The 21119-nt window shown below is 47.1% G+C and overlaps 1 protein-coding gene across 4 annotated transcripts; it reads right to left on the reverse strand.

The window, feature by feature from the left end:
• Positions 1-238: 238 nt before the first annotated feature.
• On the reverse strand, positions 239-20658 carry kifc3 (kinesin family member C3). 4 transcript variants are annotated; one of them, XM_034615394.1, is made up of 22 exons: positions 19749-20658; positions 13644-13764; positions 11845-11987; positions 10475-10652; positions 10017-10081; positions 9363-9428; positions 8923-9072; positions 8488-8748; positions 7915-8088; positions 6285-6432; positions 6064-6194; positions 5850-5961; positions 5458-5639; positions 5085-5189; positions 4855-4985; positions 3291-3414; positions 2953-3082; positions 2648-2877; positions 2394-2540; positions 2171-2300; positions 1880-1926; positions 239-1271 (listed from the first exon to the last, which is right to left on the reverse strand). In XM_034615394.1, the coding sequence occupies exons 1-22, from the start codon at positions 20028-20030 to the stop codon at positions 1263-1265; spliced, it is 3066 nt and encodes a 1021-aa protein (XP_034471285.1). In that variant the 5' UTR covers positions 20031-20658; the 3' UTR covers positions 239-1262. The 4 variants fall into 4 exon arrangements, with proteins under 4 accessions (XP_034471285.1, XP_034471276.1, XP_034471293.1 ...); XM_034615385.1 differs by having other exon boundaries at positions 239-1274; XM_034615402.1 differs by lacking the exon at positions 1880-1926 and having other exon boundaries at positions 239-1274.
• Between the last annotated feature and the right edge of the window lie 461 nt (positions 20659-21119).

Here is a 21119-nt window from a genome sequence, read left to right on the forward strand (position 1 = left end):
TTCACGTTCACATTTTAATGACATACTATGTTATGTTTTTAAAGATACTTGACGTTTTTTGCATTTTTATGACATACTAGTATTTTACACGTTTTTATGTACAATGTTTTTGAGCTGACATACTATTGCGATTTTTGTTAATACTTTTTTGCTGTTCTACACTCTGATGTTTGTTTTGATGACATCACAGCTCTGGATGCGTTCCTCCAGATGTTTCCCACTGACGAGCTGAAGCAGGTTGGTTTTGAAGAGTTTATTAAAAAGTGAATACAAAATCCAAACTGTAGAGATCTACAGCGAAGACAAAGCAAGCAGACGTGTTCATCATCAGCTCAACAACACACAGCAGCTCATTGCGTTTCTAAGCATTTCCTGTTCTCTACAACTAACGGTTCTCCTGCATCACGTCAAACTCAGCACACGTCTGTTCAGTCGGAGGTCACCTGCGGTTTCCTACATTGGTTTTCTACAGAGGTGACGACAGCAGGATCACACCGAGAAGAAACAGTCGAGGAAAGAGAAGACTCGAGTCTTTGATTTCAACGAGCTGGAGGAAGATGAAGTTTCTTTTAAACTAAAAATCATCCACAGGAAGAGAAGATCAAAAACAATCATGAACACGGGTGGCGATTTGCTCGTATTGCTCACGTCCCGACGGACAGCGTGGCTTCAGTGGAGTACCCTGATCGGAGAGAGGAGGCCGCGAGGGGAGTCCGCCTAAAACAAGATTCAGCTGAGATTCAAGAAATCTTCCTTTTAGGACTAACCTCAAATATCACACATCCTGCATCATCCGTCAAAAAGAAAAGTCTAAATAAAAAAAAAGATTAAAGCATATCAAACATAAATATATAACCATTTTATGCATATATTATAATCAACCACATCTGGAATTGTGGGATAGAAAATAACCTAAATTTATAAAGTGCAATGTTACAAAGAAACAAAGGAAATACTGTGATTAGAAAGCATATACTGATTTTTGGAGGATGAGAAAAGATGGAGTTGATTTCAGTTCAGTTTCTCATCCGTCGTGTCGCTGCAGGACGACACGGAGATAAAAAACGTTTGGCCGTGTTCTCTGCTGACAGAGAGTCATGGAAACTTCCCATCAGCCTTTGCTCCTTCTCTTTCCACCAGTAGAGGGCGGTAATACATCCAATGGTGACGCGATGATAAAATCCTCAGGGTGTTGGCCGACACCCCCCAGTCAGAACCGGACGTCCCACAGCGCCACCTCTGGGTCACTCAGGCCGTCAGCTTCAGTCGTCCTGCAGAGAGAACCAGAGCGTCAGTCCGCTGTCACGTGACACGTCACATGTCCACACGCGTCGGAATAAATGTGAAAACATGTTTTTTATTTCTGTGACAAAAAAAAAAAGTATATAATCGCAGCCCTAACGTCCACACGGTGTCGCTGTTGCACATCTAGACAGTGTTTTCAGATTTATCAGTGTAGACATAGAGTTAGCAATCCCACAATCCTCGGCTCATCAGCAGGACGACCAGCGAGGCCACAGAGCAGCGGAGAAGAGGGGGGGGGGGGGGGGGTTTCAACTCACTCACAACGTCCACACTGACGTCACAACGAAAAGACAACACACACACACACAGAGGATGAAGATGATTGGTTCGTCAGACTCGTGACACAGACTCAGTGAACGTGTCATTTCCTTGTGACTTGACCTTACGGATTCAAACAGGCGACACAAACAGCGCGGCCCGCAGGCTCTGTGCGCCCTGGCCACGGCTCTGCAGGTTAGAGGTGGGGAGGGGTGGGGTTAGATGGGAGGGGAGGGGGAGGGGGGAGGGGGGCACCATGCCATGCTGAGCGCTTCCATGCCAAGCCGTCCACCAATCAGCATACACCCCTACCTACCTGCCCACCGTCCCCCACCAATGGGCTGGCTCTGTCTACCTGTCTGTCTGGAAACCAACCAATCAGATCCCAGAGTGAGGACACAGAGGAAGAGGAGGAGAATCTGAGAACAGCTGATGATTGTTTATTTATCAGTAAAAGGGAAAGTTGTTGTTTGTTTGTTTGTCTGCAGGTATACACAAAAACTACTCAACACATTTCCAGTAAACTTGGTGGAAGAATGGAACGTGTGTGTGTGTGTGTGTGTGTGTGTGTGTGTGTGTGTGTGTGTGTGTGTGTGTGTGTGTCTACCTGTGGACAGTTGGGACTGGGACCTCCTGCGGGAGACGCTCGGGGTTCTGGAGGCGGAGGAGAGGGTGGAGCCTGCGCTGCTCGCCCGAGAGATGGGGAGAGGGAGGGGGGTGACCGGGGGGGAGTCGAGCTGAGGAGGAGAGGTCAAAGGTCAAAGGTCAGAACTTGGAAAAGAAAGTGGGAACCAGGTGACATCATCACGTCATGTTGAACTGGTCGTTACCTCGATGCTGTCGTGCGTCGGCGAGGACGAGGTGGACGAGTTCTCGTGTCTCCTGGAGGACGAAGAGCTGAGCTCGATGCTGCGAACGCGCTGAGCGAACTTCAGCGAGCAGACCGACTCGCTTATGTTGCTAGGCAACGGAGAAACCTGGACACAACACAGAGTCACTTCCTGAAGGAACACACACACACACACACACACACACACACACGCACACACGCACACACACACACACACACACACACACACTCTACCTGCACCATCATCAGCGTCTTGCTGTCTCCACTCAGAGAGTCCTGCAGCAGGTAGGTGAGGCGGGAGTTTCTGAACGGGACGTGGGCATGTTTGCTCCGCAGCGCGTTGATGACATCACCGAGCGCCGACAGAGATTTGTTGATGCACTGAGCCTCTCTGAGACGACTGCCCTCCGCCCCCGACTTACCGATCCGCTCCGAGCCCGCCAGGTCCACCAGGTTCAGTTTACCTGGACCAGAACGCAGGGTGTTGAGTGATCTGTGTGTGTGTGTGTGTGTGTGTGTGTGCGTGTGTGTGTGTTTACCTTGTGTGCGGTTTCCAGTGGCGGCATTGAACCCACACACGGTGATGATGAGCAGAGCGTGTGAGCGAGAGCTGTGTTCGTTCAGGTTGGTGCAGGCCGTCGCTCTGTTCATGTGACCCAACTCAAACACCTGAGGACAGACACACACACAGTCTCACTTTCTGTTCGTCCAGACTAAAACACAACACGAGAGTTTTCAAACTAAAACGAGGCCGGCAGCGTTTAAACAAGTCTCTGATTTAGAGGCTGGAAAACTGCATAGTGTGGACGCCAGGCGTAGCCATAGCAACAGTGATGCATAAACGCAGTAGTGAGGACGCTCAGCAGGAAGCTCTCACCCTGTTGATGTCCTCTGGGCTCTGCACAGGGAACTCAGTCAGTCCGGGTACATAGAGCTGTCCGCTGCCGTCAGGATTCATCTTTATGTCCAGTTTGTCCGTGGGATTCTCGCCCAGCAGGTCCCTGATGGACGGGAGAAACGTTGATTACCATGGCAACAGTCAGTCAAAGTATTCAGGGCAGCTCTTCAGAATATGAAGAAAATATTTAAACTGTTTATAAGCTCGCATGTTGCTGCCGACATTGTACGTCTCCACCAACCAGTGCAGCTTCAACCCTCCTGGTTGTTCCGACGCACTTTATTCTCAATATCACGATGTCACCATTACTTTTGAGATATATATATATATATAAATAATATATAAATAGATAAATAAATATATCAGTTCTTCTTTGAATCCAAGTGAACCTTTGTACCAAATTGGAAGTCATTCTCTGGAGGCGTTCCTGAGATATCATGTTCACATAAATAATGTGTTTTGAGGGGCCAAGGTAACCTTGACCTCTGACCTCTGAACCAACTTTGCAGAAATTCCTTTATTGTGTTACAACAACCTGAAAGCGAAATGCCTCCGGCCGTTAGGTGTCGCTGCTGCGGAGGAATAATGAGAATGTCTGCGTTAATCTGATAATCTCAACTTCTGTTTCTGCCAAAAACTTGTATCCAGCGTCCAGATGTTATCTCCCACGGGCTGTACCCAGATGTTCTCTTACACAACAGCTGGACAGACGAGGATAAACCCACATCGTTTAACGTGATCCACCTTTTACGTAACCACAGGAAATCTGTCCTGAACATGTCCAGGTCTCAAATTCATCGTCCGGCACAAACACAGTGATGCAACATCTGCATCAGTCAGCTGGTTTTCTCATGAAACCAACAGGAACTGTGATGGATGTGAGTCGACACACACGTACACACACAGACACACATACAGACACACACACCCGCTGGAAAGGAAGGAAAGCCAAGGAAATTACTGAGGCTTGACTGACAATGTTTGGATTTAACTTAAAACTAAACAAATCTTTATGAAACTAAATTATATTTCCTCTGATGTGAAAGTAACTAGTCATCGCTGTGAACATTACAGCACCCCCGTGTGGCTGTAATGTTCACTACACACTGTAAAAAAAGAAAAATACAATCTCTGAAGTTTGTCCTGAGGGAAATGTTGCTTCAATCTAAAGAGTTTTGTACAGTGGCCATGTGAGGACCTTTCAGACTCAGCTGTGCCTACAATAACAATGCTTTATTTTCCGAGTCCGTAATTACATCATCATTTCTTTGTTTTTGTGCTGGAATCACGAACATTTTATAGCGACTGAAAAATGAATGCTTTCCTTATAATTTAAAATAAAATATTACTTTCTAGAGAATCACAGAACTGCAAAATTATTGTCGACTCTTAATCTGGATTAATGACGTGAGAGTTATTATGGTTCATCCGCAGGGGAACATGAACCTCATTTTATCACCGTAGCCGACAAAACACTTCGGTGAAATATTTCACATCAGGTCTTCAGATCTAAACTCTGACTGGAGATCAGCTGTTTTCTCACCGCAGCGTCTCGTTGTAGATCTCCACCATGCTGACGCTGATCTTGTAGTCCCAGTCTGGAGCTTTCTCCGTCACCTCGGAGAAGAGCAGACGCAGCCCTCGCTGGTTGATGCCGGGGTCGTTCACTACGCCCTGAAACAGACGCCCCGTTTTTATTCCAGAGACGACATAAACACTTATCTGGTAGAAAAAAACAAAACGTGTCGGTGGTAACGAACTGAAACATCCTACCTCCATGGTGTAGGTCTTCCCGGAGCCGGTCTGTCCGTAGGCGAAGATGCAGACGTTAAAGCCGTCGATACAGGAAGTGACCAGAGACTGCACTTCCTGAAACACCTGATGGACCAATCAGAGAGAAGACACACGTGAGACGAATCTACACCATCCACAGATCCTGGTTACACAGAAACATGTGGCGCGTTCACACCTAAATCTCAATTAACAATAGACCAGCCAAGTGTGAAGCCGACTAGATGAATGAGTCGGTTCTGAGGTATAAAATCTGTCGGCTGCTGAAGGGATTCTTCACCTCCGACCTCGAGTTGGAATAAAAACTAGTCGTGTGGGACTTTCCTCCTCAGCTCAGACCTCTGATGTCACTCACCTCCGCCTGCGTGGCCCGAGGAGGGAAAACTTTGTCCAGTTCAAAAGTCATCATCTTGCCCTTGCTGGAGAGGTAGAGGACGGCGTCGTCATCCGAGTCAAAGCTCAGCATGGTTTTGGCGTCGGCGGCGTCCTGCTCCTCCTGACTGACCGGGCGGACGCGGCAGAAAACACGGATGTTACCTGGGAAATGGTGGAGAAGATTCCAGTTCCACAATTAAGACCAAAACAAAAAGTTTGAAAGTTTTTGTTTTTATCATTTCACCATTTAAAATCTCTGCATGTTTCTGATCATCAACTCGTAAAAAAACCTCTCAACCTCTTCATCAGATTTAAGTTTCACCTGTTTCAGTCACTATCACCATGACGACAAACACGGTTTTATTTTCTGACCTTTGAGTCGAACCAGCTCGTTGTGACATTTCTTCCTCAGGTTCATCTCCCGCTTGTATTTACGCAGCAGATCCTGGTTTGTGCTGCTCACCTCGCTGATCACCTGACAGATCTGACACACAAACCATCATGTCAACAACATCCTGAGGTCGTTCTCAGAAATTTAAACCCGAGTTACGGTAACCATGGTAACCAGGTTCTCGTCTTCACTCACCTCCTGCTTCGCCTCGGTGATGGCTTTATCCAGCATGAAGGGAAACTCCTGCACCTGCCGCTTCAGACAGTTGTAGTCGCAGGTGAGAGTCCTGAGAGCCGGCTGCAGACTGAGCAGGTTCATACGCACTCCTGACGCACAACAACACAAACACATCCGTCAGTCCAACACACACACACACACACGCAGTGAGAGAGGCAACACACAGGAAGCAGCCTGACCTGCCAGGTTCTCGTGCACGGCCTTCATCTCGCTCTCGGCTCTGATGAACGCCTCCTCGATCACTCGGTTCTTCTCCTCCTCCAGGTTCTGCATCTCCACCTCCAGCTGACCCTGCGCTCGCTCCATCTCTCCCTCGTACACCAGGATCTGACGGACGAAAGCAGACGCTTAGACTCGATGATCAAAGAAGAGCGTTAGCGGCGGGACGATGGTGATGCTCAGCTCCGTCCAGACAGAGTTCACATGTTTATACAGGAACGAGCGGAGAACATCCAGATACAAGTCATAAATTAGATAGAAGATTGCATTCCGTAAAACACCTCTTGAATAATATCAATAAATAAATATCAAACTTCAATTGTATACGTCCTGAAGCTGAACAGTAAATAAAAACTTACATGACAACACAAACACTAAACTACGTTAATGTTCTGCTACACAGCTAAACTCACACTACAGGACGAACTGGTCTAAATCTGAGCTGAGGTGTGAACACAGGTACGTGGGGGGTGCACTGGGAAGGGTTCATGTCACAGACTGAGAGCTCAAGGTCCCACCCATACACAACCAATCAGGAGTCAGTCCCAGCTGTCAATCATGACGTCTCAGCCCATTTTTATAATATTTCATAAAACCAAACTCATCAGAAAAATAAACACTTGAACATGGAGGATGCAGGATTCATGACCTATACTGCAGCCAGCCACCAGGGGGCGAACAGGACACTTTACTTTAGGGAGCCGTCATGTCGTCCATCTTTATTGACTGTGCTTGAAATCGAGACGTGATGTGGTCGAAGTGTCGTGACCACCTGAGACACAGGAACCTCGACTGAGGTTCTTCATTACATATACATGTAAATATATTATTTATATGGATGTTACATCTGGGCTGAAAACTCTTAACATAAAAAAAAGACAGGTTTGATTGTGGCAAAGATAAATATACAAATTCTAAAGTTGTATAAGAAAGTGTCGAGTTACAAAATTAACAAAGTTTATTATAATTATCAACAAGATATAATTGTCTTCTAATATCTGCTCACATAAGAAATATAAATCCCTCATTCTGAGTTTGTTTTGCAGGTTTGTAACCTGAGCTCTCGGTTAGAAGGAGGTAGGGGGGGGGGGGGGCTCTCGCTGTGACCTCTGAACCTAAGTTATGTCACAGAGAGGGGGCGGGGCCAACCTTAGACAACCTGCGAACCTCCTCACTGTTTCCTCCGCCGATGGTTGTGGAGAGGAGGCCGCAGAGACGGCCTCGATCGGCGAGCAGCTGCAGGACGCATGCAGAGAGGAGAAGGTTAACTGTAGAGGGGGGGGGGGGAGGCAGGGGGCGGGGATCCGTTTATCTGCATCCTCCTTCATCCCATTGGTTCATTGTGACCAAAACTCTCAGTCTTTATGCTAAGCTAGGCTAACAGTCCCCCCTCATTCTTTCAGTCATTATGCTAAGCTAGGCTAACAGTGGCCCTTGCTTCATACTAATCTAGGCTAATTGTCTGTTTATCAAAACTCACGGGATCTACAGGAGTCCCAGAAACGCTGACTCAAAGTGGCTTCATGCAGAATCCAAGCGTGATCCTGGTTTAGTGGTTTTGGACAGGAAGTTGGAAACAGCTGATGTTACCTGCGTCCTGAGCTGAGCGCAGGTCCTCTGCGACTCGTGCAGCTGCGTCTCCAGCTCCCTCAGCAGTTGCCTCTGGAGAGAAAGCTGCTCCTGCAGGGCGGCGTTCTTCGTCTGCATCTCAACCAGAGCTTTCTGCGAGTCGGCCGACTCCACCTCCACCGTCTGAGTCACGTACTGAAGAACACGGACAAGACTTACGATTAGATTTCAACACAATCAGTGAACCGATGTTAAATCACTGGACTGGAGTCTGTGTCCAGAAATCTATTAGCTCCGTGTTTGGTCTCCACCAGAGAGAAGCTGCTTTCTCATCCAGTCTGTAGCTATTTGCTAAAGGACAGAGGCCGTTTACAGATTTTATTATGAAATTCTCAAACCTGCAGACGTGGAATTTGTTCTTTTTCACCTGACACAGCGAGATTTTTACAAACGCCTTCCAAAGTGAACTGTTTTCCGTCTGCACATGTAAACTAGTAAGGAATTGTGTAATCACTACATACATTATCTAGATTATCAGGTAATGATGTGAACATAAGGTTTTGATGTCTCCCACTGATCTGTCGGTGACCTCACCTTGACCCTAGAGGGCGCTGCAGCCTGTCTGGCCATCTCCTGCTCGCACTCGTGCAGTCGCAGAGCGAGTTTCCGCTCAGCCTCTTCCTGCCTCTGCCTCGACTCCTCCAGCTGCCGGGTGGAATCATCCAGCTGTCGGTGGAGAGCCTCCACCCTGGAGCTCTTCTCCAGCAGCTCTCGCTCCAGCTCAGCCAGACGACGCTCCCTCTGCCGGGCCTGGTTCTCCCAGCGCGACACCTCCCTGCGCAGGGAGTCTGCGTCCTGCACGACACAGTCATTGAATTTATAAAGCACCTTTCAAGAGACCCAGGGACGCTTTACATGTGTCAGTGGGGACAAAAAGACAGCAGTATGTGCACCTGTGTGTATAAACACCTGGCTGTGGGGGCAGTATGTGTACCTGTGTGTAGATTGTGTACCTGTGTGTATACACACCTGGCTGTGGGGGCAGTGGCTGCAGCTGCACGTCTCTGCTGCAGCGTCGAGCTTCTGAAGCTCTGAGCTCCTCCATGACTTCAGCTCCTGCTTCAGACGCTCGTTCTCCACCTCCAGCAGCTCCAGCTGCTTCTCCAGGTCTGTCGCCCCCTGTAGGACCGGAGGACACAGCCACACAAACCATTCTTAAATATTCCTTTGTAAATTTCTCTTTACGTTTACATCATTGTTCAAACAGAGTTTCACACATTTTGTAAGGTTGCTGTGAGGTTCCCAAAAAATATAGACAGACAAGTGTGTGTGTGTGTGTGTGTGTGTGTGTGTGTGTGTGTGTGTGTGTGTGTGTGTGTGTGTGTGTGTGTGTGTGTGTGTGTGTGTGTGTGTGAGAGACTGTTATTTTTCCCATGGCTCCTCAGGAATGTAGCCTGGCAGGGTCTCACCAGCTCTGAGCGAAGTCTCTCCACCTCCTGAGTCTGATCCAACAGCTTCTTCTCCAGCTCCTCCACCTGCAAACAAACCACAACACATCAGAATAAAAATCACTCCTCTTCACACGATACAGTTTTCTCACACTACGACTTTTTGTTTCGTTATTCAGGTTCTCATTGTGTCGGTTCCCTGGTTTCACTCAGACAAAGGAAAATAAGAACATCTCAAATGATTTGACTTTCACCTGAATCTCCACTTTGTTTGATAGAATAAAGAAAGCAGATCAGTGTGTTCACAGCAAAACACTGAAGCACAAAGCCGCTCATCAGACAAACTGAATGAAACCTGAAGAGCAGCAGCAGCAGCTCAGTGAAGTGACACTAATAAAACAAAACTGTCAAAGTGTCAAACAGGTTTTTACGTCAGATTTAAACAAACGCGACACAGTGAGAGAATTAAACTCAGCAGTTATCAAGTTATCCTGAGTGATCCAGTGATAGTTGTCTGTACATCACTGTTCACTGCAAACAGGAGCTGATCACTGTCCATTCAGCTGCTGACAGAGTTTTATTGAATGTGAACAAATACAGATACAAAATATGATGATGTGTTTCCTGTCTGTCAGCAGGTGTTCAGGTGTGATGATGCGTTTCCTGTAGACGTACCTGTGTGCGCAGCCGAATAACGAGCTGCTCTTCTTGACGGCTGAAACAATCTGAAGGTTGTTCACCTACACACACACACACACACACACACACACAGTTCTTATTGATTTCTCACTTGTTTTGATGAAGTACATCAAGGCAGACTCAAGATATCATGTTCAAGAGGCCACAGCGACCTTCGACGACCCAAATCATTTGCCCCAAATTTGAAGAAATTCCCTCTGCGTTACAACAATGGGACGGATAAACATAAAGCCTCCAGCCACAGAGACATAAACAGCTTTTAATCTGTGTTTAAAAAATACCTGACTATTTGAATTTCTAGTCATGAAGACCAAGTTGATTATACAAACAACTGTTGCAGGAGGTTTGACTCATGTCAACGATTCAGACCGATTTCACAGCTGGATTTTATAAACCATCTCCTCCTGCAGCTGTGACATCACCTCTGCTCTCACCGTTTGGCGGCGCTGACAGACGCTCCTCCTGCGGCGCCTGGACTCCTCCGACAGTCCCGCCTCCTCCACACGTCTTCTCCTGGACGCTCTGCTGCTGCAGCTGCTGGACGAGCAAGTGACGAGTGACTTCTTCAGAGCGAAGACGAGACTGAAACTCACACACTTTGTCCTGTAGAGTCTGAACACACAAACACACACAGAGCAATATGAATGAGCCATGTCGTACATTCAGTCACGTGACGCTGAGGAGCTGTTTCTAAGAGCAGGAAGCTTCTTCTAACCTAAAGCTCAGTGAGACTGAGGAGAAGGACGGAGACTAAGGAGCAAAAGGAAACATGGAGGAAAAAAGGAGGAAGAGTCATGGCTCCAAGGAACAGCAGCAGAAACTATGAAACACTGAAGCTGTTTTCAGACATGAACTGAAGTCTGGACATGTTCCTGACATGTTCTGAAGGTTCTGTCTGTGAGAACAAATGTCTGAGTCAGTGTCTCTGGACATTTTATGGAACTTTTCCTGCAGCCTCCTATTAAAATGTCAGAGTGAGTCAGAGTGAGAATCCAGCAGGAAAGTGTCTGGAAGCTTCCCAGTGAGCGAGTGGACGTGTTGATGAGGTTTCTAACACGTGACGGACGTGAAACTGGAAGAACACAAATATCTCAGGGTGAAGAAGAGGAGCCGCACACGTAGAAGACGAAGACGTTCACTTGGAAACACGAGGAGGTTCCAGATCTTTTGGTGATGAGGACTGACGCCGGTGTGGATGAGCTGTAAACAACAACACTGATCTTTCCACAGCAGAGTTTATACGTCATGTCCGGCCTCCTGCTGCTCTACAGGCTCCGCCCCTCGCCTGGATGTTCCCCACATGTTCCTGTTGGTGTGAACGAGTCGGACCCGACAACCTGCTGCTGCTTCACAGGTGAAACACTAACTACACCAAATGTCAAGACACAATTTTCCAGAAATATTCTTGAGTTCATGTCTGAAAACAGCCTAAAAAGCAGAGTGAATATTTTTACGTGGGCAGGAGTCCACCAGCAGGACCATGTGACCTTCTGTAGCGTGGAGACAAAACAACACAGCACGATGAGAGGAAGCAGAAATCAGGAGTGAACAGGTGGAAAGAGACGAGGACGGAGCTGCTGCTCTGACTCCTGATCACTGAGCTTTTAAATCAACACTGAGAATTCACAGAAACATGCAGAATCAATAAAACACAGATGTTCCAGTTGTGAAGAGGTCAAGTCCCTCTGAGGTCTAAACAACCGCATCAGTGGAACATCGTCATCGACACAAGCTGTGAGTCAGTACTGACCCCCACCCACTGACAGATACGCCCCCTACTGGACACACCCGCCCTCTGTGTTACCTGGATGAGCAGCTGCTGGCTGGGTGCGCTTGTTTCGGTCAGCTCTGCGGTCAGAGAGGGGCGCTGTGAGAAGGTGGCGTTGGGCAGAGATAGGAAGGAGTTGTCGTCTTCACCATCACTCATCAGGAAGTCCAGTGAGCTCGCTACGGGAACACAGGAGGGACAAACAGAACGAAGCTTTTGACAGTTGTGATGAAAAGAAGAACTGTCAATCAGTTTCCTTCAGGTGCTGGAGCTGCTGCTAAAAACTGAGACTCCACGAGGGGCCCCAAGTGAGGCCCCCGGGTGAGGCCCCCGGGTGAGGCCCCCTGGGTGAGGCCCCCTGGGTGAGGACCTGGGTGAGGCCCCCTGGGTGAGGCCCCCTGGGTGAGGCCCCCGGGTGAGGCCCCCTGGGTGAGGCCCCCGGGTGAGGCAGCAGGAAACCGAAGGAGCGACGTCTCTGACTCACACTTGAATAAATTGTAAATTTGCACAGAAACATTTGTCATCAATTGTATTTTTGTTGGTGAAACCAGTTCAACATGTGGAAACACAGTCTGATCAATGTGAAGTTAATCTATAATCTGATTAATGGTGATCAGATTATTGAGGTTGTTCTACGCACAGAAAACCTGATTTTAACTTATTTTTCTTACATCAGATGTCGTCCCTCCGTTTCTCCTGAAGACCACAGAAACCAGTCAGACCTGATAACAGCTGATAACGTCCACTGACACATTAACCTGCTCACACTGTGTGTGTCTGTGTGTGTGTGGTCACAAGTTTTCCTAAGTGTACGAGGCCTCAAATCTTATCAACCTCAGAACAATCTGCTCTCTGTGGGAACAATCTTGAGCATTAAACAGACTTAACACAAACACACGTGGACTGAGGAGAAACCTGCTCTGTTACAAACCAGGTCTCTGACAGATTAGAAAACAGGATTAGACACAAACACAGAAAAGGCTGCGTGTTTACTTTTTCTGGGTGACACATAAACACACACACACACACATAAACACACACACACACACACACATAAACACACACACACACACACACACACACACACACACACACACAGGGTTACTGCTGACTGACATTGTGTTGTGTTGTTGCTTGTACGTTCCCAGTTTCCAGGCGATGTCCTCAAATGTCTCGTTTTGTTTGACTGAGCGTCCAAAACCAATGACACAAAGATGTGTTTCACATGTTTTCTTAACAAACGATTTCATCAATTATCAATAAAACGGCAGATCAAATTTTCATCAGTTCTATACTGCTTTTGTTTTTAGATTGTTACAAACTTTATTTAACACAGACACAAAAGGACGAAAGTGGAGAAATGACACAAGAAAGAAAAAAGTGAAAACTGGGAGAAACGTGCGCGCGCACACACACACACACACACACACACACAAACGCACACACACACACACACAAACACACACACACACACACAAACGCACTCTCTCGCTCTCTCTCTCTCTCTGACAATAGCTGCAGTGTTAACCTGACCCGTCCTCTCCCGGGTGGTAAAACGATCGGCTGAGAGAGACACAGACGGCACATGAACACATGAATAAATGAAATGTGGCGTTTGAGCTCACCTCTGACAGTCTGCACTGTCACACACACTCTGCTCCCCCCGCTCTGTCTGCCTGACCAGCTCCATTCATTACAAACAGGTATGAGACACACATGCACACACACACACACACACACACAAACACACGCACACGCACACTCCTCTGTCATGACAAAAATGCAGCCATGCTGGTGTTTCTTTTCTCCTCCTCTACAGCAGACGTCAGACTCACCGTCCAATGAGATGTCTTTCTTCCAGAGCTCCTGCAGGCAGGGGGCGTGGCTGAGGTCCCAGGTCTTTCTTGTTCCGAACATGACCGACGGACAGAGCAGAGCACTGGACCGCTGGACCGGCTGCAAACACACACACACACACACGTTCAGTCAAACTGTCAAAATCAAAGCAGCTGAATTGACTGTGATCAGCTCCTGTTCTTTCAAAATAAAAGCAGCTGAATTGACTGTGATCAGCTCCTGCTCTTTCAAAATAAAAGCAGCTGAATTGACTGTGATCAGCTCCTGTTTGCAGTGAACTCAGTGATGTACAGAAAGCCGTCACTGGATCACTGTGACACTGAAGGAAACTTAAAAACTACAAGATTCTACACAAGGTTCTGCTCTCTCTGATTCCTCTGAGGATTAATGGAGGTTTGTTGTAGATGACATCAGAGATGATGACATCAGAGATGATGACATCAGGAGGAAACGATGTCACACTGAATCTAAAAATACAAGGATGACAATGTTTGACACGTTTGTTTTGAAGAAGCTTAATCTCCTGGATCTGATCAGAGTGATGTCACAGCCGCTGCTGCAGATCAAATACAAAATCACCTTCAGGCACCTTCACAACCCCAACTACACCCCCACTCAGTCCTGCTGCTCCAGCCCCGCATGTAAGACAGGTAAGACAGCGACACCCGTCCCAACTGACCAATCAGACGACAGCCTCTAAACGAACGTTCCCCTCTACGGTGCCTCGTTCTTACCCGTCCTCGTCCACAGCGAGGTTTCCTCTCGCAGGGATGGACGTAGCGCTCTCTGTCCAGCCAGCTCTTGTTGATCAGAGTTCCCACCCAGCCGAGCATGCTGCCGCCCCCCCGCTCACATCCTCACGCCTCAACTGGTCCCGTTCACACACAGTTGGCGACCGACTCCCCGGGTTCAGGTGGAACCGCTGAGCAGAGCTTCCTGCTCCGCCCACACACTGACCAGGAGTCAGTTAACCTACCTACAGTCTCCTCCGTGGATCAGAACCAGGATTACAAACATCTGACCTCGGACCTGCTGATGAGTGAGACTGTAATCTGTTAATCCTCGGGGCAGATGGCCTCTTTAACCCTCGACTGACAGGAAAACACAGGTGTCGTCACGGTGACGATCAGGTGACACTGAGACGTTAATGAATGACAGAGATCATGTTCATTCACTCACTGATGAGCTCAGACCCCAAATTGATTGGATCATAGACCGTAAATGAAGATGGACGACATGACGGGTCCCAAAAGGGAAGCCAAAGGGTCTCAGTCGCCCCCTGGTGGCTTGCTGCAGTATAGGTCATAAACTGTGACTTGTGTGTTTTTATGCTGATGCTGTAGAGCAACATCTAGTGACTTTCTTGTGTTTAATCTTTAGTGATGATGAGCTGCGAGACTCTAAAATGATTTAGTCTCACATCAGCACTTCAGGATAAGAGGGTATTACACACACACACACACACACACACACACACACACACACACACACACACACACACACACACACACACACACAGCGGATTAGATTTTCAAGGATGGACTAAGATGCTAGTGCACGTGCACACTATACAAGCACAAAAGACTTATTAATGTTGACAGCTACTGACACATACACACACACACACACACACAATGAGACGACTTTCAGCATGTTGTGAGTCTGTGTGTAGTCAGCAGTTGTGTACTTTGAGGTTCAGTTCAGTTTGTTTTTCTCCAGCTGTGAATCTTTAACATGTGTTTTTCCGACTCTCGTTTCCTGGCAGTGAAAGCAGCAGAGCCACACGCTGCCTTCTGACACCTTCACAGATCTGAAAACACTGACACTGGATCAGTTTCAGTCCGACACAAACACACACACCCAGCAGCATTTCCAACCTTCAGCTCTAGAACTAGTGTGAGTAGCGTGGACGCCAAGCGAATCAGTAGCAGAGTTGATGTTTAACGATCTCATCTTCTCTATTCTTTACTAATCAGACCTTTGCTTTTCCTTCAGTCACGCTTGTGCTCACATGACGTATTGTTGTGTCTTTAACCGGATTCTAACCTTGGTTTTACTTGTTAACTCTTCTGGATGAATGAATTGGTCTGTATCAGCTTTTCTAGTCTTTATGACCAATCGAAGCTCTTTACAGAACAGATTTGTCACACACACATTCATACAGAGCATCTATGTGCAGCACATTCTCTCTCACACATCCCTCACACAGCCGCCAGGGGCAATTCAGGGTTCAGTGCCTTGCCCAAGGACACTTTGGCAGGCAGAATGAGGGAGACTGTAGACGTGGGGATCACACAACCCAGGTGTTTATAAAGATCAGCTCTAATTGTGAGTGATTAGAAAAGAGCAGAGGAGCAGAATCTCTCGTTGAGCAGCGCCGTGATGCTCCTCAATGCTGCCAGGCGGCGCCACCGTGACACAGTAAAGAGTCCAAACTGAATGAATGTCAAATCAGTGTGTAGAGCTCTGACCGCTGTTATAGACCGACGGCTGTAGCCTGATTTCTGAATTGAGAAGCAGATCATGAGGCTGGTGAAGATGCAGACCTCTAGCAGACACACAGTCATGAAAAATAAATAATGTATAGAAATGGAATTCTTTGATGCATCGATAATTGATTTACAATCGAATCGTAGAATTCGGGTTGTGAGGTTCCACCAAATGGAGACTGGGATCCACCTGCTCCACCTGCTGAGCCACAGCATGGTACTGATAGGAATTTGTGTTTTACTGTAACTATTCAAGTCTTTATCTACGATGAGTTGTATCATGGGCGTTGAAATAAAAATCCTTATTATTAAACTACATGCTGATAAAACACTGAAGATAACATCAAATCTACAATCACACACACACATCCACCCTCCTCCTCCTCCTCCTCCTCCTTTAAACTAGGTCAAATCAGCTCCTGTTCTTCTCCATGTGCTCACAGGCAAAACCTGTCTGTACACCCACACAGACACACACACACAGACACAGACACACACACACACACAGTTTTTACTACGACTGAACCTCTGCCTTCATGTCTGTGATTCTGCTGCTTTTCCTCGTCACACATGACCTGGATATCTGACGTTTGAACACATTAGACTGGACAGTGACTGAGTCATAGAAAAATAATCACTAGTTTCAGACAACATCAATCAGTCAGTTAAGATTTTCAGTAGATGTGCCCACGCACAGATACGCACACACACACTGATGCAGCTAAAAATACCTGAGTGTAGCTCCGCCCACTGTACACCTGCAGTGAGAGGACAGGAGGAGACCCCCCGCCCCCCCGTCTCTGCCGTCCAATCACAACCTTTCCTTTGTCCTGCAGCTGCACATGTAAATGTACCGGCTCAGACGTGAACACTCAAGTTTTCTTCATTATTCTTTGAAAAAATAAATAAAATAAAGCAGCTTCACAGAGCTGAAGGTGAAGATTCTACCAAAGGTCAAAAAACACAAAATATACACATTTGTGACAAAGAAGAAGAAAATCTGAATATTTATTGATGAGTCACTGATTCTGTTTGAAAAACGACTGAAACAATGAATTCGCTGTAAAGTATCTGCAGATAATTTCAGGTCTAAACACAATCCAGTGATTTTTCTGGTGTGAGACGACCTGAGCACTGGAATAACGTCACGGTGAGAAAAGCCTCTGCGTCTGTGAGGAAATCATTTCAGCGAGAATGAGACGTACATGTGTTGAAAATCACTGAGCTAAAATAAAAACCCACAGGAGACGTTGAAACGCAGGAAAATCAAACTGAAGGAAAACGCAGCTGTGAGCAGCGGCCGTCCGACCACACGACACACAACACTCTGCATCAGGTTACAACCAGACGTCTGTCTCATCCACCACCGCTCCGTCCCTATTCAACATGTCTGTTTCCTCTCATCCTCCCTATCCTCCGTCCTCCATCTTTCTCTCCGACCGCCCGGGTCTTACCTCCCTCCCTTTGGCCTCCACGTCCACATCATCGCTGCATCTTCCTCCTCCTCCTCCTCCTCGCCACTGCAGCTTCACACCGACCGACACACAGCAGCAGGATCAGTGTCAGCGCCACCCGCCGACCCCCTCAACACACACACACACACACACACACACAGCTTCCTCCCTGTTTCCCTAGCAACAACACAGCAGCATCACACCTCCTCAGGCCCCGCCTCCTCCTCCCTCCGACAGATAAATATTTCAGCCTCAACTGAAGCGCGATGAGCTGCTCCTCCCCCCACCTGAAATATTCAACAGCCCACTGTGCGTGTGTGTGTGTGTGTGTGTGTGTGTGTGTGTGTGTGTGTGGACTACAACGGAGCTGTAACAGTGACGATATAAAATCAGCTCATTATTTGGTCAGTTAAATGTTTTAATGATGTGTTATGATCCCGTTTTAATTTTACGTCGTAAGTTTAATCTTTTGTTTTTGTGTCTCATAGTCATCAGGGCAGCTACAGCGACTTCAGTTGAATTTAGGACATCTTAAAAAAATATAAGTAGTATAATTAGTGCATGAAGTTTTCAGTTATGGCCAAAAACCAGTTTGGTGAGGTCACAGTGACCTTGTCTTTTGAACTTTGACCGTCACATCTGTGTAGAAGTTCATCACCGCGCAACTGAGATGTTTCCAGGACAACATGAAGGTATACATATTATAACACAACATCTATAATATTATTATTATCTTTGATATTATTTATTACGACCCAATTTGTAGATTTCAATGAAAGGGTCCAGATTACAGTTTTACGAGATTATGAGGACGCAGAACACGGCAGTGAACTTTGTCCTGTCAGAGCGACGACAGCTCAGCAGGCAGATTATCGTCATCATCAGAAGATGAATCTGTGGTTACATAACCGACCCAGAACCCCGTCCACGCGTAACCACTCAGAGGCCTGCAGGATTTCAGACATTAATGACTTTACATCCTGTGATCTGAGGCTGATGTCAGGAAACATCATTCTGACCATCGACAAAACGTTGTGGGACGTAGCAACACCAGGAGCTGCTGAGGGAGCTCTGACATTAAGAAGAAAACTGGTCGATAAACTCTTCACACATCTGTATCTGCAATGAACTGATGTTAGACCCTGAAGTGAAGAGCTGAGAAGATTGTCTCAGCTCTTCAGGATCCTGATTCAGGAAGTCAGCGTCACATGACGGACACAGTCTGACTCTGACCTCCTGCTTTATGTTGGGAGGAACCACGACACCGTCCAGAATGCTCAAACCCGCGCACGCCATCGACCACAGAGCCTCATCACACTCATCAGCTTCATCAAGCTTCGTCAAGAACCTTTTCAAATCTGAAAGTTTGAACCAAGCTTTGAGTTTGATCTGGTTAGTTTTGGTTTCACGTTGTAATTTAGGCGCTAAAGAATTTTGTCTGACATACGTACGTCCTGTCGTCATCACCTACGTGGGCTGCGTCTACATATACTTGACTCTGATTGGTTTGTAGACGGCGTCAGTTGGGGGGGTAGCAGTCTTTCAGTTTGAACAGAGAATTATTCATTTGGTTGCCACGGTAATATCATTATGGCATTTCTACCAGCATGAGCACTTTCAGGGCACAGTACTCCACAGTACTACAGTACTGTACAGTAATACAGTAATACAGTACTCCACAGTACTCCACAGTACTGTACAGTAATACAGTACTCCACACTAGTTCAAATGCACCAAATAAACATCCTTGTGGTTTAATCATTATATCGTCGGAGGTGAAGTCTGCAGCTGCTTCCTCTTCTTTTTCTTCTTCTATTGTTTAATTCTGTCTCTACTTCCTGTGATTGGTCCAAAAGTCCAAATTATCAACAAAGTGTTTTCACTGCAAAGCAACAGAACCATGGTTCAGTTTGATCCAGACCCAGAACACCTCCTCTGCTCTGAGGAACCGTTCACACCTGATGTTCAGGTTCAGACTGAGCTGAAGAGTCTGAAGCTCTGAAACAAACAAGGTGCTCTAAAAGGCCCTGATATCTGAACATGACACCAGATCACAGGAGTTTCCACTAACAAGCTCTTACTTCAGTGATTTATTCTCTTCTCTTTTCCTCCTTTGTCGTTTTTAACCTCGTCTCCTCACCTGAACTTGTGTCCTGTTGACGGGGACGTTACGCATGCCTCCTCCTCGCTTCCTCTTTCCTTCAGCTCTGCAGCTCCTCTGTCCTCTGTTGTCCACCTTCTTCATGGCATCGTCTCCTTGACCCAGAGTCCTGGGCACTCTGCAGAGGTCAGCATCGCCCCCATCCTGCAGATGAGCTTTCTGCTCCGCAGCCTCTGAGGTCCTGTCGGGCTCCACAGCCTTGTTGCGGCTCTTGAAGAGGCTGTGGAGGGTCAGAACCGCCAGGGTGCACAGGACGTACATGCCCCTGTCCCTCGGGTCCAGTTCACCTGCTGTTCAGCTCAGACTCAGAGTTTTGGCTTCATCCTGATCCAGACGGAGCGAGACAAAGTCCAGGTGAGCAGCTGCAGACATCTCCTGAAGACCCAGGTCTCTGTGTTCTTGTCCAAACGATTCCTCCCGGCTGAACGAAGCTCATCAGCTCTGTTTTAATCTGCCGTTGTGTTTGTATAATCCTCTCACTCTCTCCGTCTCACCTGTTTCACCTCTGCCCCGGATCCCGCCCTCTCACAGTGGACGTCACATTTCCAGAGAACTGATAACGTCCTCCGCACCCTGTCCCCTCCTCTCCGCTGCCGCCGTCACGTCCTCAGTTACTCTCAGGTAACCTGAACCTGAAGGAGGCAGCTTCAGTGTCTCAGTGAAACTCGACACAATCCACAAAGAGTCTGAACTCCTCCTCCTTGACTCTGAAGCTGCTGCATCAGTAACTTTCAATCCTCTAATTTAATAGATTATCAAAAATCAACGTCAGCCACAACAAACAGATCTGACTTTCAATCACGAATCTTCTCTCCAAGTAAAACTGCTCACACGCCTTCCAAAAAAATCTGGACAAGAAAAACAAGTTGTGATAAAAATGTAAAGATGCAGAACAACGTCAGAATCCAGAGATTGACGACAGAATTCCAGCTGATTAGTTTCTGTACAGATAAAGTGACCAAATAAAAAGGAAATAAAACTGCATATTTGTTCCAAACTTTTAAAGTTTTTATCCAGCCATAGAAGAAAAGTAAAAATCCAGATCCTCCGTCAACTTTTCCTCCATGTTTGTTTCACCACTGAGATCCTGCAGAGTTTCTGTCCTCACTCCGTTTGGTTCGTTAGTTCGTTAGAAAGCCGTTAGCGAGTCGCGAGCTGTGTTTGAGTCCTGATTGGACGAGCATCAGGTCCAGATCAGTCCGAGCATCGAGCTGTAAAAACTGGTCAGACTCTGTTATCCTGTGACAGTGGAGCGGATTAAAGCTGCGACAGGTCGAATCTTCACCTCCATCACACTGAGTGACTGACGGGGAGAGAGAGAGAGAGAGAGAGAGAGAGAGAGAGAGAGGG

The sequence above is a fragment of the Hippoglossus hippoglossus genome, chromosome 3, assembly GCF_009819705.1.
Source record: "Hippoglossus hippoglossus isolate fHipHip1 chromosome 3, fHipHip1.pri, whole genome shotgun sequence".
Classification (NCBI taxonomy): Eukaryota; Metazoa; Chordata; class Actinopteri; order Pleuronectiformes; family Pleuronectidae; genus Hippoglossus; species Hippoglossus hippoglossus.

Coding starts and splice junctions, on each gene's coding strand:
- kifc3 (XM_034615385.1), bottom strand. CDS start 20,030: ATGTACGTCCTGTGCACCCTGGCGGTTCTGACCCTCCACAGCCTCTTC. Junction 10,653..11,844: donor GCCAGCAGCTGCTCATCCAG/GTAACACAGAGG, acceptor TTGTGTGTTCAG/ACTCTACAGGACAAAGTGTG. Junction 5,962..6,063: donor TCACCGAGGCGAAGCAGGAG/GTGAGTGAAGAC, acceptor TTTGTGTGTCAG/ATCTGTCAGGTGATCAGCGA.